This window comes from Centruroides vittatus, unplaced genomic scaffold (genome assembly GCF_030686945.1).
Source record: "Centruroides vittatus isolate TY-2023 unplaced genomic scaffold, ASM3068694v2 scaffold_932, whole genome shotgun sequence".
Taxonomy (NCBI): Eukaryota; Metazoa; Arthropoda; class Arachnida; order Scorpiones; family Buthidae; genus Centruroides; species Centruroides vittatus.
Window position 1 is genome coordinate 216,603 of NW_027122721.1, and position 23,096 is coordinate 239,698.

The 23,096-nt window shown below is 27.4% G+C and overlaps 1 protein-coding gene across 2 annotated transcripts; it reads left to right on the forward strand.

Moving 5' to 3' along the window:
* The first annotated feature begins 861 nt into the window (after window positions 1-861).
* On the forward strand, window positions 862-21,857 carry LOC136990452 (vesicle-associated membrane protein 3-like). 2 transcript variants are annotated; one of them, XM_067288838.1, is made up of 7 exons: window positions 862-1,015; window positions 5,404-5,476; window positions 10,869-10,947; window positions 14,168-14,247; window positions 16,486-16,537; window positions 21,145-21,174; window positions 21,252-21,857. In XM_067288838.1, exons 1-6 carry the CDS (start codon window positions 1,011-1,013, stop codon window positions 21,168-21,170), a joined length of 315 nt encoding a protein of 104 aa, XP_067144939.1. In that variant the 5' UTR covers window positions 862-1,010; the 3' UTR covers window positions 21,171-21,174; window positions 21,252-21,857. The 2 variants fall into 2 exon arrangements, with proteins under 2 accessions (XP_067144939.1, XP_067144937.1); XM_067288836.1 differs by lacking the exon at window positions 16,486-16,537.
* The last annotated feature ends 1,239 nt before the right edge of the window (window positions 21,858-23,096 follow it).

A 23,096-nucleotide genomic window follows, 5' to 3' on the forward strand; every position in this document is an offset into this window, starting at 1 on the left:
TGGGCCTGGCCGAACCCATAATGGGCCTACTAAAAGAGGCCCTCTTAGTGCCCACAGGGCGGAAAGAGTTTAAAAAAAAGTGCTTCACAGGAATCGGTAAGAACTCGATTTTGTAGTTTAGTTTTTATTAAATTTAATTACAAAAAAATACGTTCAACTGCTGCACTTGAATGAGGAAGCAATAAAAACATCTATAGAAAGACAATCTTCACCCGTGATTACCGGTACATATAAATTCCAATACAGCCTTTTCAACCTTAAAATTCCCGGTACATAAGACGACAGTTAACACATAAACTAACGTTTTCGATCTTCCACCGAGGTCTTCGTCAGGTTCGTTGATCATGGAATGCGAAAAGAATGCACGCGGGGATATTCGATCTTTTTGAATTTCGAAAGCGTTCGATTCTTTTCGCATTCCATGATCAACGAACCTGACGAAGACCTCGGTGGAGGATCGAAAACGTTAGTTTATGTGTTAACTGTCGTCTTATGTACCGGGAATTTTAAGGTTGAAAAGGCTGTAGGGGAAAAACATCCATTTACTGCCAAAGTAAAAAAAAAAAGTATAGAAATATAGAATAAAAATGAATGTTTTGAAAGGTACTAAATTGAAAATAAAGGACCTTGGTTCCTTCCACTAGCTTTATACAGAAAAAAAAAAATTAATTTTAAATTCAGCGGTTGAAATAAAATTTCTAATTTTTGCATTCTAACTTGATTTCAAAATAAAGTATTAATTTTCCATAATTACAACATATTAACATTTTATTTAAAACACAAATAACAATTTCACGAACATTAACGATTTCATTACAGGTCATCATGACGTAAGGAATATTTTGCAAGTTTATCGACGTCACAATGAAATGATATAAAATAAAAAGTTTTCCGATGATTCATTTAAAGAGGGCGCTGTTTAATCAAAAAAGGGAGAAGGAGAAGCAGTAGACGCCATTTTAAATATTATTTTGCCTTTATATTTAATTGGAATTTTTTTTCTAGCAAACATGGCGTAAGTATTTATACAAAACTTGAATTTTAATATACTAATTACTTAAAGTAGATCGAGAATTAACGTTATATTTACGTCAAATTCGAGAAAAATAGAAGTGTTCTAAGTGACATGAATTCTGTGACTTAACAATTAATTATATTTAAAATAAAAACCCATTTATTTGTAGGTTTTCTATATTTTCATATTCTCTTTCCAGTTTGTTTCTTGTTTTTATCAAAGTAATTTTTAAGTTGAAAGGAAATTGTTCATAAATATGTGTTTCTTAGAAAATGGTGATAAAACAATAGATACACTTATCATTTGTAAATGACAAATAATTCAAATGATATATATATATATATAGTATATAAAATTCATTTGGGTAGAAGTTACATTTAGGTCAATAGCTGTATGTTGATACATGTTTGAATTATCTAAAAGTAACCTCCATGATTTAATAATTTTTAATGTATATTTGTGTTGTTTATTATACTTTAATTAATATATTAGATTTAAAATACTGAATAGAAAATGTTAAAAAGGTACAGAATAATTTTTATAATGAGAAAAGTAAGTCATGTGAAATTAAGACAATTAGTTCTAGTTTTGAAAATTTGATAACGTTACAAGGCTTCTTTAATTTCAATTAATGTGATTATTATGTTATAAAAATACATAGTAATTGTAATTTTTTTTTCTATTGTTATAATTAGTAAAGTTGACAATGTACAGTACTTTAAATATATGAATTCTGCTTGTTAAGGCTATCGAATATTTAATTTTCTTTATTTTTGTAATGTTTTCTCCATTTGAGTTATCTTCAGTTCAAACTATTATGTAGGCTAAGAACAACATACAGAACAAAAAAGTAAAATAACAACCTAAATTCAATGTGAATTTGTTCTTTTTAAAAAATTAGAACTAATGATTTAAATTTGACAAACATTTTTAAAATTAAAATCTTTTAGGGTCCATAAATTGTCTGCATTTTTCTTGAAATTTTTACTCGTCCTCTCTCTCGTCTGTTTGTTCAATTTTCCATAACCCCCTCCCCTCTTCAGACATTCGACAAAACTCAACCCCCCTTAAAACCTTTATCACTTTATGAATGATGATAGATACATAAGGAGAAATGAAAAAAGCAAATCTTGAAATAAATATAATAAAATGCATAAACTGTATAAAATTTAATGAAATAAATGGATGTCTGCTGAAGCTCAACCCCTTCCTTTGTCTCACTTTGTCTAACTTGTCATAACCCCTACTTTCCTTCCAGTGTGGATATCATTTATGGACAGCCCCTTAACAAATTTTTTGTATCTTTTGATATTTTAAACACTTGTATTAAAATTGCATAAATTAAAAAATTAAAATTAGTCAAAAATTTTTTGGCAATTTGTTGTCTCCTACGTTGTTCAATATCCTTCTCAAGTCTATTAACTAGCTTTTAAATCTGAACTATCTAATACTGGCTTCCAGCTTGTAATATTTTTATGCAATGGCTGTTGATTACATTTACATATTAAAGTAAAAAGTACACTTGATTAAAAGTTTGATAAGAATATACAGCAAGTTCATTTTTAATGAAATTACAATACTAACTAGATTTATGAAAATATATATAAAATATTAAGTTGTTAGTAAATTCCATTGTATTACTATAAAAATTGGGAAATTAGCTGTAATCTGTAGCTGTCTATTGAAGTTACTGAAATGGATCATTTTTCGTAGTTGTAATTTACAAATGTAAAACTAATTTATAATACAACTATAAACTTTAACTGTTTAATTAAGATCAAAATTTGGATAGGCATTAGGAATTGCATAAATTAAAAATAAATCTAAAGTAGCTTCCTTGTTTACTTAAACATCTAAACACACACGTTGAATACAATGCTATACATCAGCCAAAGCCGAATATTATCAGGCTAGAAAATACTAATAATTTAATAGACAATTTGGCATTAGAGGTAGGTGTTAGGCCCCATCTCTTGATAAATTTAATAATTATAAATTAATTAAATAATTTAAATAATAATAATAGAATTATTGGAAGAAAAGAATCAGCCCGAAGTGGGACTCAAACCCTCAACTCCTGCTTACCATGCAGATGTGTTGCCAATTATGCTACCCGTACCTTCGGTCCGATCTCTTCTTCCAGCATATACAAGCTAATGATATAACCATCGACGTTATGCCAAGCTAACAATATAACCACAGTAAGCAGGATTTGTGGGTTCGAGTCCCACTTTGGGCCGATTTTCTTCCAGTAATTCTAAAATTATTATTTAAATTATTTAATTAATTTATAATCATTAAATTTATCAAGAGATGGTGCCTAACACCTACCTCTAATGCCAAATTGTCTATTAAATTATTAGTATTTTCTAGCCCGATAATATTTGGCTTTGGTTGATGTATAGGTTTAAATTGTATCGGGCGTAATAAGGATGTTTGAATACAATGCTATACAAAATAAATCCAAATAACAAATAATAATGTCCAAAAACATTTTTGATACAGCAGCATATTGAAATGAATGTGGTTGTTGTCTGGCCTTCAGGTTGTACAGGATATCAACTAAATGGAACATTACATTTAATTGATGATCACTAGTTGAACCTGAAAGTGGCTGACAAAGCAGCTGAAAATGTTCATTTTATTTTGGACCTAGCAGTTACTTTTAAGGTTTTTGGATAGTGATATTGATTAAATCCAGTTTACTTGCAAGCAAATAAAATGCAAATGCAGATTGTATTTCACCCAGACAAATATCATGAATTTGTGGAGACTATCAAATATTGGCCACAGCTGTTAAAACCAATTATGAAAGCTTTGCTTAAGTCACTTTGTATCTGATATTTATCCAAGTGTTGAGTCTTAGAACCATGTAGAATCCAATAATTTCAAATAAGAAAAATTATTAATAGTATTCTTTTTTCTATAATACCCTGTGTGTGTGTGTGTGTGTGTGTGTGTGTGTATATATATATATATAAATGAGGATATGAATGTTTGTTTGCTATGCATACTTAGGCCATTTGACCAATTGCTATAAAACTCAGCATTTACAATCACCCCAAAGTATTGATTTAAATTTCTATATATTAATTCATTTCTGCATTTGATTTGTTGAGTTTACACACACAGCCATTTATTGGCAAAAAAATTTTAGAAAATAATAAATTAAATATAATTCTTAAAATGGATATAATTTTTAAAAATGTCATTGTCACAGTAATTATGTGAATATGACAGCACAAAATAGATGTGCTATAACGTTACTGCGACAGGTAGTGCACAACACTTTTGATTCCACATAGTCAATTACTATCTTGTGAAAAGTCTACAAGTATTTAATTTTTCACATCTAATAACTTGGGGTTTTCATTTCTGAATGGTATTTTCATAATTCTAGTAAGTACTCTCCAGTAGCAGAGTGCATAGAACTGTCAAACACTGGTAGTCAGTTGTGGGTTCAGGCATGGCCCTGGCTGGCCACATGGGAGTTTTTTTGGATTTTCTTCATGTTAGTAACACCTAAATAGGGACCAGCTTCACATAAGTCTTCCTGGGATGCATCCTCCTTGGCAGATCACTTGTGTCGTATTGCCGACCAAATAAACCAAACTAATTCTAATAATTTTTCTATAAATGCAAGATTTACAAGAACACACTTCCCAAATATTTTTGCAGCAGATTGTATAAACTATAATTTAAATATTAAAAAAACACCTTGTTATCTTGTAAAAGGAATTATTAGAATAATTCCTTTTACAAGATTTTTTTATTTAAACAAGGCTTATATGAAATCTTTTGGACATTAAGATTAGCAACTTTGATCATATGGGGGCCATCACAACCTGTCTAACATGGATCACTTTTTAAATATTAACAGTAGACCTGTGTTAATTAGTAGTCCTTTTGGTCAAATTAACTTCAACCTCCATTTTCAACGGTTTCTTCTTATTGGACCAGTGGTATGGTGGCATTCGAATAATTACATAATATGAGGTTAATGGTGAGCACAAAATGTTCAAGTGGTTTTTGAGGGTGCCAAGTTTAAATATTTGGTCCTTTTTTGCAAAATTTGATTAGTTGGCAAATTACCATTTGATATTTGGGTGTGAATGGTACAATTTCTTATGGTTAACATTAGGAAAAAATATTCATTCTGATATCCTTTTGTTTGTTTGCAGATGTTTTTGAAGTGGTGTTTATGATATCTGAAATTTTCTCTTGAAAATATTTTTTGTATTGAAGACTGTATGTCTGAATTTTGAAATTTAAAAAATTTACGGTTTTGTTATTAAAATTTATTGCAATATTATTTGCTGGTTTTGAATTTTAATGTATATTTTTTTTCTTATTTTAATACTAAAACTATTTACTGCCTATATTTTTAGTTTGAATGATGGAAATCAGAGAAATCCTGCGGATAATAAGAATTTACAGCAAACTCAAGCTCAAGTGGATGAGGTAATATTTCTGTTAGATGTTTGTTTCAAATAAATTTAATAATTTTTAAAATCTTTTACACAAACAAAATGTTAACAGATTTTAACAAATGTACTAAAATTAAATGTAAAATTTAATAAATTTAAAGTAAAGGCTGATTCATACTTCATGAGAACAGAAAAGAGAAAATGAAACTAATAGTTTTGAGCACAACACTTCATGCATTACTGGTGATACACCTCTGTCCTCTTTGGTTAGGAAGAGAAGTTGACAGTTTTACTTTTCTGTTAAGAGTCCACAATTCTTCGCATCCTTGAACAAATTGATAAAATTGAAATGATTTGAATTAGAGTAAAATATTCTTTAAATTGTAATTCATCATTTAAATATTTTATCTGTTAGAATTTAATTAATGTATCTTTTTGTATATATTTAATCTTTACTAAAGTATTGAATATGCACTTTGGGATCACCAGCCTTAATCTTTAATAATAATATATACTTCTCCCAAATTATCTATATATTCTTCTTTTTTTAAAGCATTTCATAAAGCATTTTTTAAAGCATACCAGTCATAAAATTATGACTGGTATGCTTTCAAAGCATGCTTTTGTTTATAGCTAAGAGGCATATTTTAAATTGTGGGTACCAAAAGCACATGCACATTTGTTTTGAAGTATGAATGCTTAGGAGAATCATAGAAAAGAAATTGTGAAAAAATGATAGCTGAATTCAAGAACTATTTCAATGTAATCACTACAATTTATTGAATGATGATAATGTCACAATTCAGTTGATTTCTTCAAAAATAAAATTTATTATAATTTCAAGCTATACCTTTAGAGATTGTCAGAAAATTCTTTGTAAAAATGTTCATATATTTATATATTGTTAAAAGTTAAATATGTAAAAAGCCCACCAGTGGCCAAGTGGTCTTTGTACCCTGAACACTGGGAGTTCAGTCGTGGGTTCGGACAGGCTGGCTACATGGAGTTTTCTGGGTTTTCTCTATGTTTGTAATGCCTAAATAGGGGCCAATTTCCCTTAAAAGACCTCCCAGAAGGCAGGTCACCCAAGTGTTGCATTGCCATAACTAAAACAAACATACATAAATATGTAAAAGTGTAAAATTTTAACTGAAAATTAAGAATATAAATTGATTATTAGATTTACTATCTAAAATATAATATTTAAAACTTGATGCGGCTAAATTTATGGGCAATTTTATAAAAAAAAAAACTTTTTGAATTTGTAAAAATTGATCTAATGCAAATAAAACTATAATTCAAAATTTTTATAAGTTATGCCATAAGCTAAATTAGCTTTGTAAGGCAAATGGTAGCTAGCAAAACATTATCAAATGAAGAATTCACTGATGTGCTGATATAAAACCCTACGGTTGGTGATAGTGTACAGTACAATAATGCTTTCATATATTTAAAAGACAATCCATAATCTCAACTGCAATTATGCTTTTTTAAAACAGATAACAACAAAATACAGAGCTAATTCCTTGTGTTTATCTTATTCTACAATTTAAAAATATGGTTAAGCTGTATAAAAGTTTGTTAGAAATGAAAATGCATTATACAATAATTGACCAAGTTAAGTAATGGTTTTTCAATTAATGTAATTTTTGGAGTACAGCTTATATGTTGGTTTTTACATTGGAAAAGAGAGATTGTGGCTTCTACAAAAGTGCAGCTTATGTGGAAAATTTCCATAATTTACAATTATTATGCAGGTGGTAGCACTGTTTGAACTAGTGGTGTTCGATATTGAATAATTGACTATTGATGTGAAAGTTTCCAATATTAAAGTTGGAAAAATGAATACTGGCTAATATTATTATTGTTCAATATTACCAATATCAGAAATTATTGAAATTTAACAAAATTAATTTAATGGCCCAATGCTAATGAACATTGAAATTTGAAGTTCATTTGTTGTAATGTTATTAAATGATGATTTGTAACTATTATTTTTAATAAACATTTGTGTTCTTAACATTATTTGTCAGCAACTAATAATGTTTCCTTCCTGTAATTTTATGTGATTATGAATGTATTGTTTGGACAATTTTTCTAAGTTTGTTAGTGTATCAGTTAATTTTTAAATATTTAATTTAATAATTTCAATTAATATTTTTTATGTATTCCGAGACTGTCTAATATTTTTTATAAATCCCTCCTATATCATGTAGCTGAATTCTTATATTATCAAATTTACTTTGTCATGTAACTTTAAAATTATTGCATTTTTATTGAGCATTAACAAAGGATAATTTATAATTTTGTTAATAGCAAAGCATGAATTTTGTTTGTGTCTAGATATTTGCATTTATAATTTCAAATTAGCCAAAATTTAAGTTTTTAAATTGTGTGTAAACAGATTGAGTAACAGATATAAAAATTTGATAATTGTATTCATGATAATCATTGCCAGTAACTACTGTACATAATATAAATATTTACAGTTGCAGTTGTGAAAATTAAAGTGTTTCAAAATTGTTATAACTTTATCACTGTACAATTCTGATATATATATATATATATAATTGTTAAAAGATATTCCTTTTTATTATGAACTATAAATTATCCTTTGTTCATTTTTATTCTCCATTATTTTAAAATATCTCAAAATTTAAATTTTATAATTGTTTTTCTGTGAAATTAATTAATGTTTACTCCATCACATTTTAAGTTACTTTTGAAAGTTTTAAAATTTGATAAAGGAAATTAAATTTTTGTATAATTAATCTCATTTACAGTTTATAAAACAGTGACCATGAACTTTTCAATTGTAATTTAATCTAATTTCTGTAAATAATTTTTTTCTATTTTATGCAATTACAAGGAAAAATTTCAGCTAATGTAAGTCAGTGTATATATGAATTTATATAAATTGTCAAACTTTATTACATTTATTACTTTAAATAATGAAAAGTTTGTAGCATAGCAGTGAATCTGATTAGTCTGCTATTCCAATAAACTATGCTAACAGCAATTGCTGAATATATTTTCTTAACTTCTTGAGAGAGCAATTATCCAATTTATCATATGATTATACTTATGTTAAAATTCATTCTCATAATTTTTATCAAACATTTTTTGTGTAGTTTTAAAACTTAGTTTTGTAAGAATCTGAAGTTATTCCAAGATTAGATTACAAAATTATGCAATTTTTTTTTTTCTGCTTTTAACTTACTTTTACTTTATAAAATATCAATTATTTAACATTTCAATTAAAATCTCGTGTAAGAGATGTTTGTATGTATAAGGTTTGTATTTCTAATATATCATTTTCAAAATTTGTTTAATCTATTTCAAATAATTAATTAATTTATTATGGAGAAAGTTTCAACAAATTGTTTCTTTGCATATTTGATTTCATGTAGATTTTTCTTTAGAAAAACATACAGCTTCCATTTAGGGGATTTTTTTTAGATTTTTAGGTTATATTTAGCTAATTTTAATTATTTACTACTGAAATTTGGCCTAATAATTATATTGTCATTTTATACATATAGTAAAAATTTTAAAATTTTCACCATACTGATTATCGGTAAATTCAAATTGATCTTTGTTTTCATACATAATAAAACTTTCATACATGACAAGAAATATGGATAGCATAACTATTAGATAACATGCCTATCTGAAAATTCTTGTATTGGGATCAAGTGTTTGGATCTTTTCTTTGTTTTAATTAAAATTCAAAATTTTTAATTGTTACTTTTCTATAAATATTGACAACAAAACCTTTCCAGATTTCAACAATATGGTTTAAACAACCTGAAATAACTAGTTTATTTTAGTAATTGGTTTAGGCTTCAGTTTGAGGTAGTGATTTTATTTTCAAATGTTAAAAAGTTTAAAACTTAATTTTGCACTTACAAAAGTTTTATCACTAATAAAGAGTCAGGATTCATTAAAATTTCTTTTGAGCTATTTTAGAAAATGAATGAAGTTGCAAAATAACAATCCTTTCCACAAATGATGATATTTTTAATTGTATAAAAATGCATTTATAAAACTGAGAATTGCTCTAAAAACAATTGAGTTAAAAACTTTACAAATTATAAAAAGCTGGAAAAGGTTCTTGCTCGACTCTCCTGGCACACAAACAGGAGGTTAATGAGACGATTAGGAAATCGGATTTACAATTATACTAAAGTATAAAATTTAAATAATGAAAGCTTGAAGAGTAATTTTGTTGAATTTGAGAGATTTCTCAATTTGAAAAAAAAATTAAGTTTAAAATACACACTAGCACAGTTAAAATTTCATAATAAATGGCACAGCACACAATTTTGTTAATGATTTTTATATTATGAATTATTATAAAGAAGGCAAAAGGCTTAATTTTGAGGATAGATGAGTTTTAATAAGTTGTAAATGCCAATTGTGAAATTTTCATTAAGCCTGATCCTTCTTTGATCTTTAATTATCAAAATTTAATACACCACTGCTAAACCTTTACTTCTGGTAAGATATAATACATAAAATGAACGAATGTTTTTGATCTTATCCAAGATCCGCCTCAGGTTCCTGTATCGAGTTGCAATTACGGAATGCTAAGGTTCGAACATTTTGAAATTCAATAATGGATAGCATTTCATAATTGAAACTCAATTGATCCAGGAACCTGAGGCAGATCTTGGATAAGATCAAAAACATTTGTTCGTTTTTATGTATTATATCTTACCGGAAGTAAGTTTAGCAGTGGTGTATGCATATACCAGTAATTGGTCTAGAAGTTTGTACAAAATTTAATAGCATCAATATCCCACATAATCCTGGCAAGCTTCAAAATGTTTGGTTTATCCAGTTCCATCTCAGGACTGGATGAACCAAATGAGATATATTGGCAAAATAGATAAATGCACATATAAAAATAAATTGTAAGGATTTTTGAATTTTTCTTTTTTACTCCTTGAGTTTTGAAACATTTGAAAATCCGAAACAGCCAGGGGAATTAAAATTTGATCAATCATTGTACTTTTTCAGTTATATTTTATAACAACTGAGAAAGTAAAAACCTTATTTTAAATTGGCATAGCAAAAATTTGTTTAAAAAATTGGTGCTCCTCAATTAATTTGTCTAATTGTACAAGTGTCAGAATAAGAAGAAAAATATTTTGCAATTGCTTTTATTCCCATATAAGAATCTTCAATAAAAATATTTTGTGTGTGTGTAAATATGCACTTAATACATTGTACAAAATTAAAACATCCTAATTTGATTATTATTTATGTGAATATTGTGTTTTTTGTAATAGTAAATCTAGTTTTAAAGTGTACTTAGTTTTCTTTTGAATTTGTTACATTATTTACATCAAATTTTAGTTTTTAAAAGAATAGTTTATTAACAGTTTAGTTTTTTTATAATACATATCAGTTTATTCTGTTAGGTTGTTGGTATAATGCGTGTAAATATTGAAAAAGTATTGGAGAGAGATGAAAGATTAACAGAATTAGATGGCCGTGCAGGTAAATTATTTAAATTTTTCTCTTTATGAAAAGTACTATAAATTTGAATTTAATAATATATAAATTTATTATTATAAATTTTGGAAATTTTTATATTTTAGTAAATATATAAATTATTTGCAGTTTTTATGAATGTAGTACTAATTATTTCAAACATTGTAATTTTGTTGTTTACAATACATGTATTAAGTTTGAATGCAGATGTATATACCAGTGAATCTAGAAAAACTGTTTTCAACAGTTGCCAGATTTACAGAAGTCTACAACATGCAACAATATTTTTGTTACAATTAGGATTGGCTTAATGCAGTTAGGGTTTTGTATGCCAGTGATGATTCTATTGTCATATAATAGACTATACAATAAACTTTGCTGTTGGAATGGTCATTCCTGTATAGCCAATCATTTTAAGCAATGTCCCCACAGTAGAGTCACAAGTCTAATATACAGTGATTCCTCTGGAAATTCAAAAAATTTTGCCAGTAAATTTTAAATTTTGCCAGCACTTTTAATTTTGTATCACAACATTGCAATCTTCTCTTTGGCCATTTGCATTGAATAATGAGTAATGTTCATGGAAACATCTCACACAGATGAATGCATTGTCTCGTCTGTTATTTTGATGATTAACAAATTTTTTTTTAGATTTGTTGAACTAGTTAACTGTTTTCTGTTGACTCTTACAAATCTGAGTTTTTACTACCTTTGTGTTTGTTGCAAGCATTTATTTTTTATAATAGAGATTATCTTCAAATAGAGAACTTTCATGAATGTCATCTTGTGACCAAATCGTCATCACTCCATCACCTATGCCATATTTGTACTGTGCTGTTTGTGGAGGTATTAGCCAGTTTGGCTTATGTCTGACTGTTTCATATTTAGGTAGCATGCATATATTGTGATGACAGATTTTGCTTCATTTTTTACTTTCACCCCTCCGCCTGTATACAATTTATCATCACCATTGCCTTACCCCTCCGTTTGTGCAGTCATATGTACAAAGTCAATTAACAACAGAATTTTCCAAAATAAATGAATTATTTTGTATGCACATTGGCTTGGATGACCTACCTGTGTCAGCATTCAATAACACTCTTCTGACACCCTCCCCATCTCGATGTCGTCACAATAAATGCAACCTGCCTTAGAAATTGGAAAAACATGCATTTTACTTTCCTGACTATTATATTTATCAGAGGGAAAACTATGGAAACATTTTTACATTTTTGGATTCGGGACCTTGAAATGACAAGAAATGCGCAAAAAAATTTTTTGAGGTTTTATCTTGTATATATGGATGTGTAGAATAGATATGATTTTGTTCATCCACTTTGAAGCTTAATAATTCCCATGACTTCTGTTGAAAATTTCTGCAATTTTACAGGAAGGTTTGTACATTAGGGGGATTGATTGGATTGATTGCTCTTAAATTTTGGTAGTTAGGATTTACCATCCCCTCAACTTCTATCTTGAGTACTGTTGGACTTAATGAAGATTTTACTTGTTATTAACATTTACAATATTTTATAAAATTCATCTCTACCCTCAAAATTAAGCTTTTTGCCATTTTATAATATTGCATAACTTTTTATATTTTTAATTATGTTCCTGGATTTTTTACTAGGTTATTTAACAACTCTTACTAGTCAAGATGCCAATGGTACAGAAGTAAAATTTAATGTATAGTGGAGTTGATCTGTATGAAGATGACTCAAATTCATTCTTAGAAAATCATAGTTTGTGGCTGAAGATAGAATATGGCAACACCTTGTTTTAATAATCCAATTTTTAACTCAATTACACAAAAGCATACAAATCACTTAAAGCTTGTTTTTTGTAGCAAATGGCTGGGTTGATCCAAAGATTTTGGCAAAGAGTTCTTAAGAACATACCTTTCCTAGCAAGAGAAATTTAAGTACATTAAAACAAATGAAACAACTTGGTTGTCATATCGTTGTACTGACTAAAAATGTATGTTTTTTATGATAATTTTATTGACCATTGCATGGCATCACTTCTAGGTAATAGTTTTTTTTTTTTTACTTGTCAAATTTGTTTTTAAAATTTTACATCTTATCTCATCATTAGGTGAACCACTCAGTTTATGCTTCCCCCATTTAAAGTTTGGTTACTCATCCCTGTATCAGGTGAGGTTAAAACAGAATGGAAATGTCACAAATATTGCACTTGGCAAAATGCACATGTACTGATACATCCAGGACTCCAATGTGTCACATGCAAGTTGTCTATTTTTTTTCACTAGAAAATACACTTTCATTTATCTTACAGTGCAAATTTCACAATTCCACTGTTCTAACTTTTACAAAAATACATTATGTGGAGTTTTATCTACATGATTGCAAAAATTGGTTGCTGTTTGATTTACAATATATTTCATTATTTATTTTTTTTACAAAATTACTTTAGTTAAAAAGAGACCTTAAGATTTGTATTTGATTCCCTAGATAGGTATTTTTAACCTACATAAATAACAATAAATTTTAGAATGCTTTCTTAGTAATTTTATAAATTTTCATTTAATTCATATCTAGTAGTTTGGCAATCCAACAGTGGTTTGATGGTGTTCAACACTCTGTAAAGGATGATCAGTCGAATCCTGCTCTGACACTTGGTATTGAAGTGCCTTTATGAAATGCTGAACCCACTGTTGGATATGGAAGTGTTAATTATCATAAACTTTAAAATGTCGTTTGACACTTTACAGCATTCCTTCCACGTGCTACTTGAATTTTGATGAAAGAAATTTGTTTGCAAAAACATTGTTTTAGAGTGCATTATTGACAATGGCAACAATCGGTGCTGAGCTGTCACTAAGTGTTAATATATGGAATGACATTTTTTCTTTAGAGGCAAAAATGCTGCTGTTACATAAGGCATGATTTATTTTGTTACCAATGGCAAACAGTGGACAATACCATGTGTAATCAGTTTTATTGAAATGGTTCTCATATATATAACCAAACATAGCAAAAAAAGCACTGAAAAGTGTGGGCATGAACTAAAATTTTGAGCTGAAGGCCTTGATATAAGAGTAAAATTTATTTAAAATGAAATGATTTTCTTATTTGAAATATACTGTATTAAAGATGTGTGTAATAATAATCATCATAAAATATCAGTTTATAATGAAATGTAACATTGATTTTAAATATGATTTTAGTGTTTTTAAAGCATGTCTTAAAAACTTTTATCATTTTAGAAATGTTACAACAAGGTGCATTTAACTTTGAACAGCAAGCCGTGAAACTGAAAAGGAAATATTGGTGGAAAAATTGCAAGGTGAGAAAATAATATACCGAATTTCTGTAGATGATGATTATTATAATTTGATAAATTATAGAATTATTTATTTTTTAGCTAAATATGAAAGTGTTTTGAGATTTTAAATGTCATTTTAAATATTTGGGCAAAGCTTTATATTACTAATAGAGTATAATTATTTGCTGAATATAAATAAATAAAATTTATGTAGTAATAGATTACTTAAAATATTGGAAAACAAAATAAATAATATTTGTTTTGTTTAAACATATTAAATATTGAACAAATAGATTTTTATTTGGCAATATTTTAGATGCATTCTTAATACTTTTTTGAACTGTTATGAAAAATTTTGTAACATAATTGGAATATTTCTAAGACTACATTCTGTTCAAATTTTTAATTTTGGTAGTGGTTTTGAATCTAAACATAATGAATAATCTGTTTATGTAGGCTAACACTAACAATATTCAGTAAGTGGATGTCAGATTTAATAATGTATTTTCAAAAATAAAATTTTTATTCCAAATAAATATGACAATACTTTCAAATCAGAATACATAATGACAGATTTTTGTTAAGTGTCTCTCTTAGTAATTTTATAAATTTTAAAAAAATTGCATAAAAAATGTTTGAGACCTAAACACAGTTTTTAATAATTGAGAATTAGAATAAAAAAGATTAATTTCTTCATAGTAAAATTAGTTTGTTGCAGGCTAATTCTTCCTTTCCCCTTACATAGTCACTAAAAATAAATTAATGGAATGTTTTCCTATAAATATTTAATTAGAATAAAATCTGTGTGTCATAATAATCAGAATAAAATCATATTAATAAATATGATTTTATAATAATTTAAGATTCAAGCATAGAAGAAATTTTTTTTTTTCAATCTAAGAATGATTTTATAGTAAAATATTTATTTTAAATTTTCTTTAATTTTACTTTGAAGCATAAGTTAAAGTATTTCATTATTAAAATATATTTTAAATATTTGCATGTGTTTTTATTTTATTTAAATGTTTTATTTTTATTAAATAGTCTTGTTTGAGACTGGATATAGTTAAATGAGAACAAATCAGGATGTAATGGTTATCATCTCATTCTTAAAGCTAAATAGGTTTCTTGTGGTTTGATTTAGTATTGAATTTTTATATTTAGTCACCTTTGAATTTGGAAGATTTTCTGAGTCATTTTCTCTTATCTATAAATATTAATCTGTATGATATAACATTCGTTTGATAGCAACAAAATTTATATAAAGACAGTTCCCTCTAAATTTTATTCAGTGTTTTTATCTATAGTTACATGATCATTTTTAGTAACGATCATAAAACTAAAAATAGAAAATTATTAATAATAAAAATATGTATAAAACCAATGTTGAATAATACATATTAGATATTGGCAGAAATTGCTAGTTCAAACAAATTGCTTCAATTATAAAATAGGGAATTTTTGGGAAGTATTGTTCAAATACAGTGAGATTTTAATTTAAATCAGAAATACAGTAAAACTTCTCTAACTCAAAGCTCCAAGGGGCAGGAAAAAACTTTGGGTTACAGACAATTTGCATTAGAGAACAATAGAGTAAAAAGAATTCTGAATAGATTTGTACTTTTACCTCTCTTGCAGTATATAAAGAATCTTTTATAGTTTATTTTTAAACAGCTCATGTAATGCCTTCAGCAAAGTGTTCATGTAACTAGTGGAATTGAAGTTTTGCAGGTACATGATGTTGAGATAAAATGAGAGATCTTAACTTTGGACTGGAATGTTGTCTGAAAACTGGTGTTGGAGAGCAAACACAACTGTCTGAAAATTTTGTGGAAATCTAATAATTAGGAAATCTGAGAATAAATATTAAAATTGAAGTTGAAAGTAACAAAATCAGTGTCAGGGAACCATGAAAAACTTCGACTTGGAGAAAATTCAAGTTGGAGGCATTAAATCCCTATGCTATTTCATAGAGACCTACCAAGTGCTTTGTTTTTTTTAGTGTTAAAGAAATATTAAAGTTAGATGTATGAGTTAGAAAAGTTTAACTATAATATGAAGATCAATATATACTACTTTACCTTTTGTAAGCAGTTGAATTGAAAAATTCATCCTGATTTGTTTTTTTTTAGTGTGTTAACGTCATTTTGTATTTTAGTTTTGAACAAGTCTGTTTGCAATTAAGTTCACATAATTTAAAATTCAGTTTAAATGTTAAAATGATTAAATTTTTTATTATTGCATGATAAATTTTTATAGATGTGGGCAATCATAATTGGAATTGTTCTTATTATCATTATTGCAATTATTGGTAAGTTTTTATTTTTTAATTGCTTTTTGTTGCATGAAATTATATTTTAATATCTTTTGTTTGCTTTGTTTATATGAAATTTATTTTAATTTTTTTCACCTTAGAAATTAAAAACAGGAGTTAATATTTTGATATATCAAATTAAAATATTTAAATTTAACTCCATTTAATTTGTAATTAGGAATCATTAGTTTTGATAGGAAATTTTTGAAGAATATTTTTGTATTTTGTGAAAGTTTGTCAATGATTTATCAAACTATTTATAGGTAAAAGATTTAACCATATTTACTTTGAATTTTTCCCAATTCAGTTTTTTGCTATTTCTATAATTTTAAATTGGTTAATATTTTAATTTTTTATGGGAAGCTTTATTTTTAATGTGTGATTCTCTAGCAAACAATTTTTTATGAAAACTAAGTATATTTTTAGTAAAAATTCATTTGAAATAATATTAAGTGCAAAACACCCTTTTATTTTTAACACAATATTAAGTCAAAAATAAGTTACAGGCCTGAGTCTTGAATATATAAAATGCTTTGTTTTCCAGTTTATCATGCAAAACTTTACTGAAAAAGTGTACGATTTTTTTTAAATTTCCATTTATAACATATTACCTTACCTTTAACAGCATGCCATAATAACTGACCCAGTTCATTAATCAAAATGCTTGCTTGTTATAGACTCAGCTCAGTTGCTCAGTTGCTCAGTTGCAGTAGGAAGAAGACATAACAGATCACAATGGAATAATAATACTGATATTTACTACAGTCCAGGCAGTATGAACCCTTTTATGTAACCCAAGATACTCACATGAATAAACTACTTAAAGACAGGGTGAGAAAAAAAATGAGAAGCTGGATTGTTAATTTACAAGGTTCATAAACAAAGTCTGCTTCCTATGAGAAAGTTGTAAAATGAGTTTTTGATTCATAGAGAAACATAGATAATGAGATTGTGAAGTAATCATTTGAGCAAAATGGGTTATGCCTACCTCAAACAGTCCCTTTTTGCATTCTAGTCTTCAAGCATGTGTAGAAAAGGGATGTGTACCAGAACTTGTACACTTTGGAGGATCTACTGAAAAGTGAATATGAAAGTGACAGTGATTCAGAAGATACGAGTAAAATTAATTCAAGCAGTGGAATAAGACAAATTTCTATTGTTTCAGAGAATTCTCAGAACAGTGGTGAAATTTAAATGTAGTATGTGTAACTGTAGTTTAACTTCAAAAAAAAAAAAAAAAATTGCATTGTTTCTATACAAATATAAACATCTGTAAGTCTATTATATTAAAGCCAAATGATTGCTGAATTAGTCCCTATCTGGGTCAATTCTTTTCTTCTAGAACCTTCTAAATTAATTGATAAATATTAATTCAATTATAATTATTAAGAGATGGTGCTTAACACCTACTTCTAAGCCAAATTACTTAGCATTTTATTATTAATAGTAGCAGTAATATAGCCTAATATAATCCTGCAATCATTTGGCTTTAGTATGGTTTATAGTATATAAATGTAGACAGGTTTCCCATCTACTTTTAGCTTGAATGTAACAGTATTTCTCTATTCTGATATAATGGCATGCTCACTTGTGCAGCATGCTGTTAAAGACAGGATAATATGTTGTGTATGACTGAAATGAACTAAGTTTTTTTGATTTTACATCCAAAATTCAAATTCTTAAATTTAAAAAATTGTTTTGAAAATATTTATAGCTGTTTCAGTTCAATTTTGATTTATTGTATTTCAATTTCATTTTTAGTCTAATTGTAGGATTAAAAATATAAATTTTGGGAAAAGTACAATTTATATCTATTTGAACACTGTTGTTCCTTTGTTAGGTTTTTAATGTTTAAGTTTACATCTGACAGATATAAACTTACACCAAATGTTAGTTTAGTAAAAGTTTAGTGCCAGAACTATAGAAAGGTTGTTTTTTATTTATTTTTTGAATTCAGTTGGCAGTTTATTTTTTGTAATTTTAGCAGTGGGGAATATGAATCCAAAATTGGAGGAGGAAAACTAACTAATCTTTGGGGCTTCCTTCTATGAAAGAAGGAATAAAACAGCGGAATTTGTTATAAATATAATTCATTAATCATCAATACCTGATTTAAACATCACAACTTTTTACTTGGAAAGTACTTGGACAAGAGAAGACAGGAAATAAACTAATACATAAATTCAATCAAAAAAACAATTTTTGGATTGTACAAGTGCCATAATCTCATGATATAAATGTTTTAAAACTTCCTGAAATTAATAAAAATAAAAAAAGGGAAATGCTTTTGAAGTTTAAACTTTTAGAAAATTTATAATCAAATAGGAAACTTTCAAAATGAGCAATTATTTATTGTGACATCATCACAATGCAATTTTTATTTAATTTAAAATATATGCTCTTCACCTCAGATTAGTAGTGGCTTGTCCCTGTACATCACACTTTTCCTTTAACAATAGTTGTACTGGTCATCTATCTAACATCTTTCAGGGAAAAATTTTTGAATTGAAATAACATGACTTCAGGTTCAATCGAGAAGTTTATATATAGTTAATTGGGACCTCCTGCCCCTAAGGTTTCCATATTTGGTCTCATCTTTCATCTGTAACTGTTCTCAAAATTAAGGAAATGCAGACTGTTGACAGACGACAGTGAAAATTTATGCTACAATTTTTCAAATTGCAGCCCAACAACTAAATAATGCATTAATACTGACAATATTACTAGTCTTGTAATAACAAAATCTCAATATTCTGAGAAGAAATGTAACTAATAATGACTCAAATTCTAGAAAAAAAATGAAAGAAGGAAATTGAAAGTCAAAAATGATCAAGATGTGAAAGATAAATATACAGCAAATTAGAAAGAACAATGAAAATAATATGAAGAAACTCAGAGAACTTCAATGTAATAACAGGTAGAAAGGATAGATTGGAAAGTGGAGCTATCAAAGATAGAAATAGAAAAATATTGATTCAAAAAGATGCACAGTTTTTCCATTTCTTTCTTAACATTTTTACATAAGGCATTAAATGTCTAGAATGAAGATAAGAGAAACTAAAGAACAGATTATTTACACTTTTTGAAAGTTACATGTGTGATTTAAATAAGCTTAATACTGGGAAAGTTGCTGGTATTGTTAGTCTACACACAGAAATTTTTAAACAGGAGAAAATGGAATAACTTCATAACAAAGATTTTCAATAAAATACTAAATAGTGACAATATCCCAAGTGATATTACTGATTTTATTTATTCATATTCCTATAATCTTTGGGGACATTAGATTGCAATAAACAGAGAACAATAAGTCTAGTATCACATGTCTAAAATCCCGACGAACATAATAGTTTTTAATCATTAGTTCAATTCTATGGTTAAGTGATACATAGTTTGGTTTCGTAAAAGTAGAGAAGCTATAATCATGTCCATACTTATGGTGATGGCAAACGACAGATGTCTTTCTGTGCTTTATTGATTATTAGACAGATTTCTGCAGATTAAATCATTGAATACTGTGACATCCTAGAAAAAATTGGGAATTGACCCAGACAGTGTCATGAGCAGAGTTTATATGAAACAGAGCAAATACTTTTGTAATATACTTTAAGGAATAGTGAATGCAGTGCATTCAATAATCATGGAAGTGCATAAGAAGCTTGCTGTAATAACTTATTTTATGATAAATTAATTATAAGGAGGAAAGCATAACACTAGAATTAAGGAGTCCAAAGATTTTTTGCAGATTGAAAGGTTTTTCAGGACTACACATCATCAGATCCTAGGAAAATTCAAAAATAAATTATTTGAATCCCATGACATTTTAGCAGTTTTGTATATGTACAATGGATATTAATCTATTTATTGTTTCCTATTGTAATCTTATGAAATGCAGTACCTAAGAAAGAGGATCAATTGGACAGAGCAAGTAATGAAGGAAGTTTTAAGGAATACAAAACTTCTGCTCAACAAATGCAGTCTTCTCAACATCTCATGATGCCATTTAATAAGGCATGCTTATCAAGAGAAATTGGAATTGGATGACTAGCCAATATCACACAATGGACTGAAAGAAATCTGAGAAGAGTTTAGGACCATAAGTTGTAATCTCTCAACAGAAGAAAGCCATACTAGAAATAAAATATTACAGCAACACTCAGCTGGTGACTTAAATTAAATTTTAAAAACCATTGGATGTTACAGTGCACTCTGTTTATGAAATCTTTTGAATCTTTGATTTTATTTTATAGAATTAACTGCTAATAACAAAAAAAGAAAACTCGAAGCAACGTAAAGAAAGACAAGTAGATTGAATCAGATCATATGGAAATTAAGCTAATCATAACACTAAATTACACTTCAAATTTCAAATGATTAATACTCTAATTACATTAATATATGTAATTAGTAATTTATTGATACATAAATTACTAATTACATAATTACATACTAATTACTAATTACAATATTTACATATTTATCAATAATGTAGCATTTGTTGTTCATACAATAGTCTGTTTCTAAAGTAGAATTTATTAGTTATTTAATTGTTTACTTTGGCTTGTTGTTATAAAAGTTCTTTAATTATAATTTTACTATTTCAGTTTATGCAGTTCAAGCAAATTCCTAATGTTGTAAGCATTTATTTACTATGTCATAATTTTAAGTCAATTTAAACAATTTAAATACTGAATACTTTTTTATATTTCAGTTTACATGTGGAAGTATTAGGTTAACATCACTGAGATTTCACCAAAATATCCTTTGTATTATAGCTTGAATCTTTGTATATGGTTTAAATGTAGCTTCATGAAATGTGGATATAATACTTCCAATACTGCCTTATTCATTTTATAATAAAATTTATTATTGTGTGTGTATAGAAATCAAATATATGAAACTGTGAGGGAATGGATTTTGTGTATGTATATTTAAAAATATCTATTTTGTAATATTCTCAGCAAAATGATAAAGGTTATTGTTATTTAAAGATTATTCAGCTATTATTAAAAATATTGTTTCATTCCATTAGTTATTTAAAACAAGTTTAAAACTTAATTGTAAATTTATTGTGAATAAAATTTTTAGTTTTGAGAGATTTCTTTTAAACATAGTTTATTTAAAGTAACCTACTTATAAATTAGTCAGAACAATTACTATGTGAAGATTATTATGTGATATACAGTATTATTATTAACCATGGCATTTTTATAACATTATTATTGAAAGTTTGATAAAACTAAGGTTAACATTTTTCTGTTTTCATATTTGTAAAGAGAGATTCCCAGAAACATCAATAAAATTTTGTACTTTGAAATGTAGTGTTTTGTACTTCCTAATAATAAAAAACATCATCGTCCATTTGTAAGTCAACTTCTATTCGTGGGAAAATTATTTTAAAGATATTTTTAAGTATTTCTATTTTTTTAAAATTTTATTTAACTTAATGCAGTGATTGAAGTAAACCTTTATGAATTATGTTTCATTATTTTTATTATGCACTTAAAAGTAAACTGTTAATTATTAATATATAAGATTAAGAGACACTATTACATAAAAACACACAAACAATGCTGGAACTGAGATGAAGATGATAAATGAAAAACATCCACACTTTTCCAGCAGAGATTTATTAAGCTGACAAATGTTTTCAGCTCATTTCATAAGCCTGCATGGTGTCTGCATCTAAATTTGTGATATTCTATATATGAATGCCAAGTCTATAATCATCGGAGTTGAACATCTGGGACAAATTCGTTAGATTCTAAAAAATAAGATACTACTTCAATCGTGCTAAAAATAATGCGAGTCTCTTAATGTGTAATTAGCAAAAAAAGCAGGAATTCAAAATAGAATATGAGCAATGGGTTGTTTTAATGGTTAAAATCACTACATGGCGCTCAAACACCCAACACGTTTGTCACGTAGATTTAACATTGGGCATGGCAGAGTGATAAAAAGATGCAAACGATTGTAAATTTTTCATTTCTAATTGCAATGGACTCGTCTACAGGGCACGAATTTATTTTGATACATGAACCTTGTTTGTATCCTCAACTGTTCTCTCAAATGAAGCTGCACAGTATTTGAGGCTTACCAAATTAATATATAGATTTACAGTATAATTTAAATTAGACATCATTAGCCATCTGTAATGAAACTTCTGTATTTTCTGATCTTTTGAATTTGAGAACTGTGTGGTGTCTCGCATAAGAAGTGTACTTAGTTCTGTTTAGAAAGTATTATGGTTCATATTTGTTTTTTAAAAAAAAGGTTAAATGAGAATCATATATGTTCTGAAAATAAGATGAAAAAGTACATTTTAAATCCTTGTCGTCCAAATGGCCAAGACAAAGGCAACTGCTTACCACTCTGGGGCAACTATCCAGAAGTTTATTGGAAGGTGATCAGTGACCAAGTTGATAAACCACTGAATACTAGTCTTAGGTTCACGCCTTACCAACAGGCCGATTGCTTGGAAATTTACAGCTTTTCTTCACGCGTCTATCACCTAAATAGCGACCAATTTCCCATAAGAGGCCTTTTGGGAGGCACC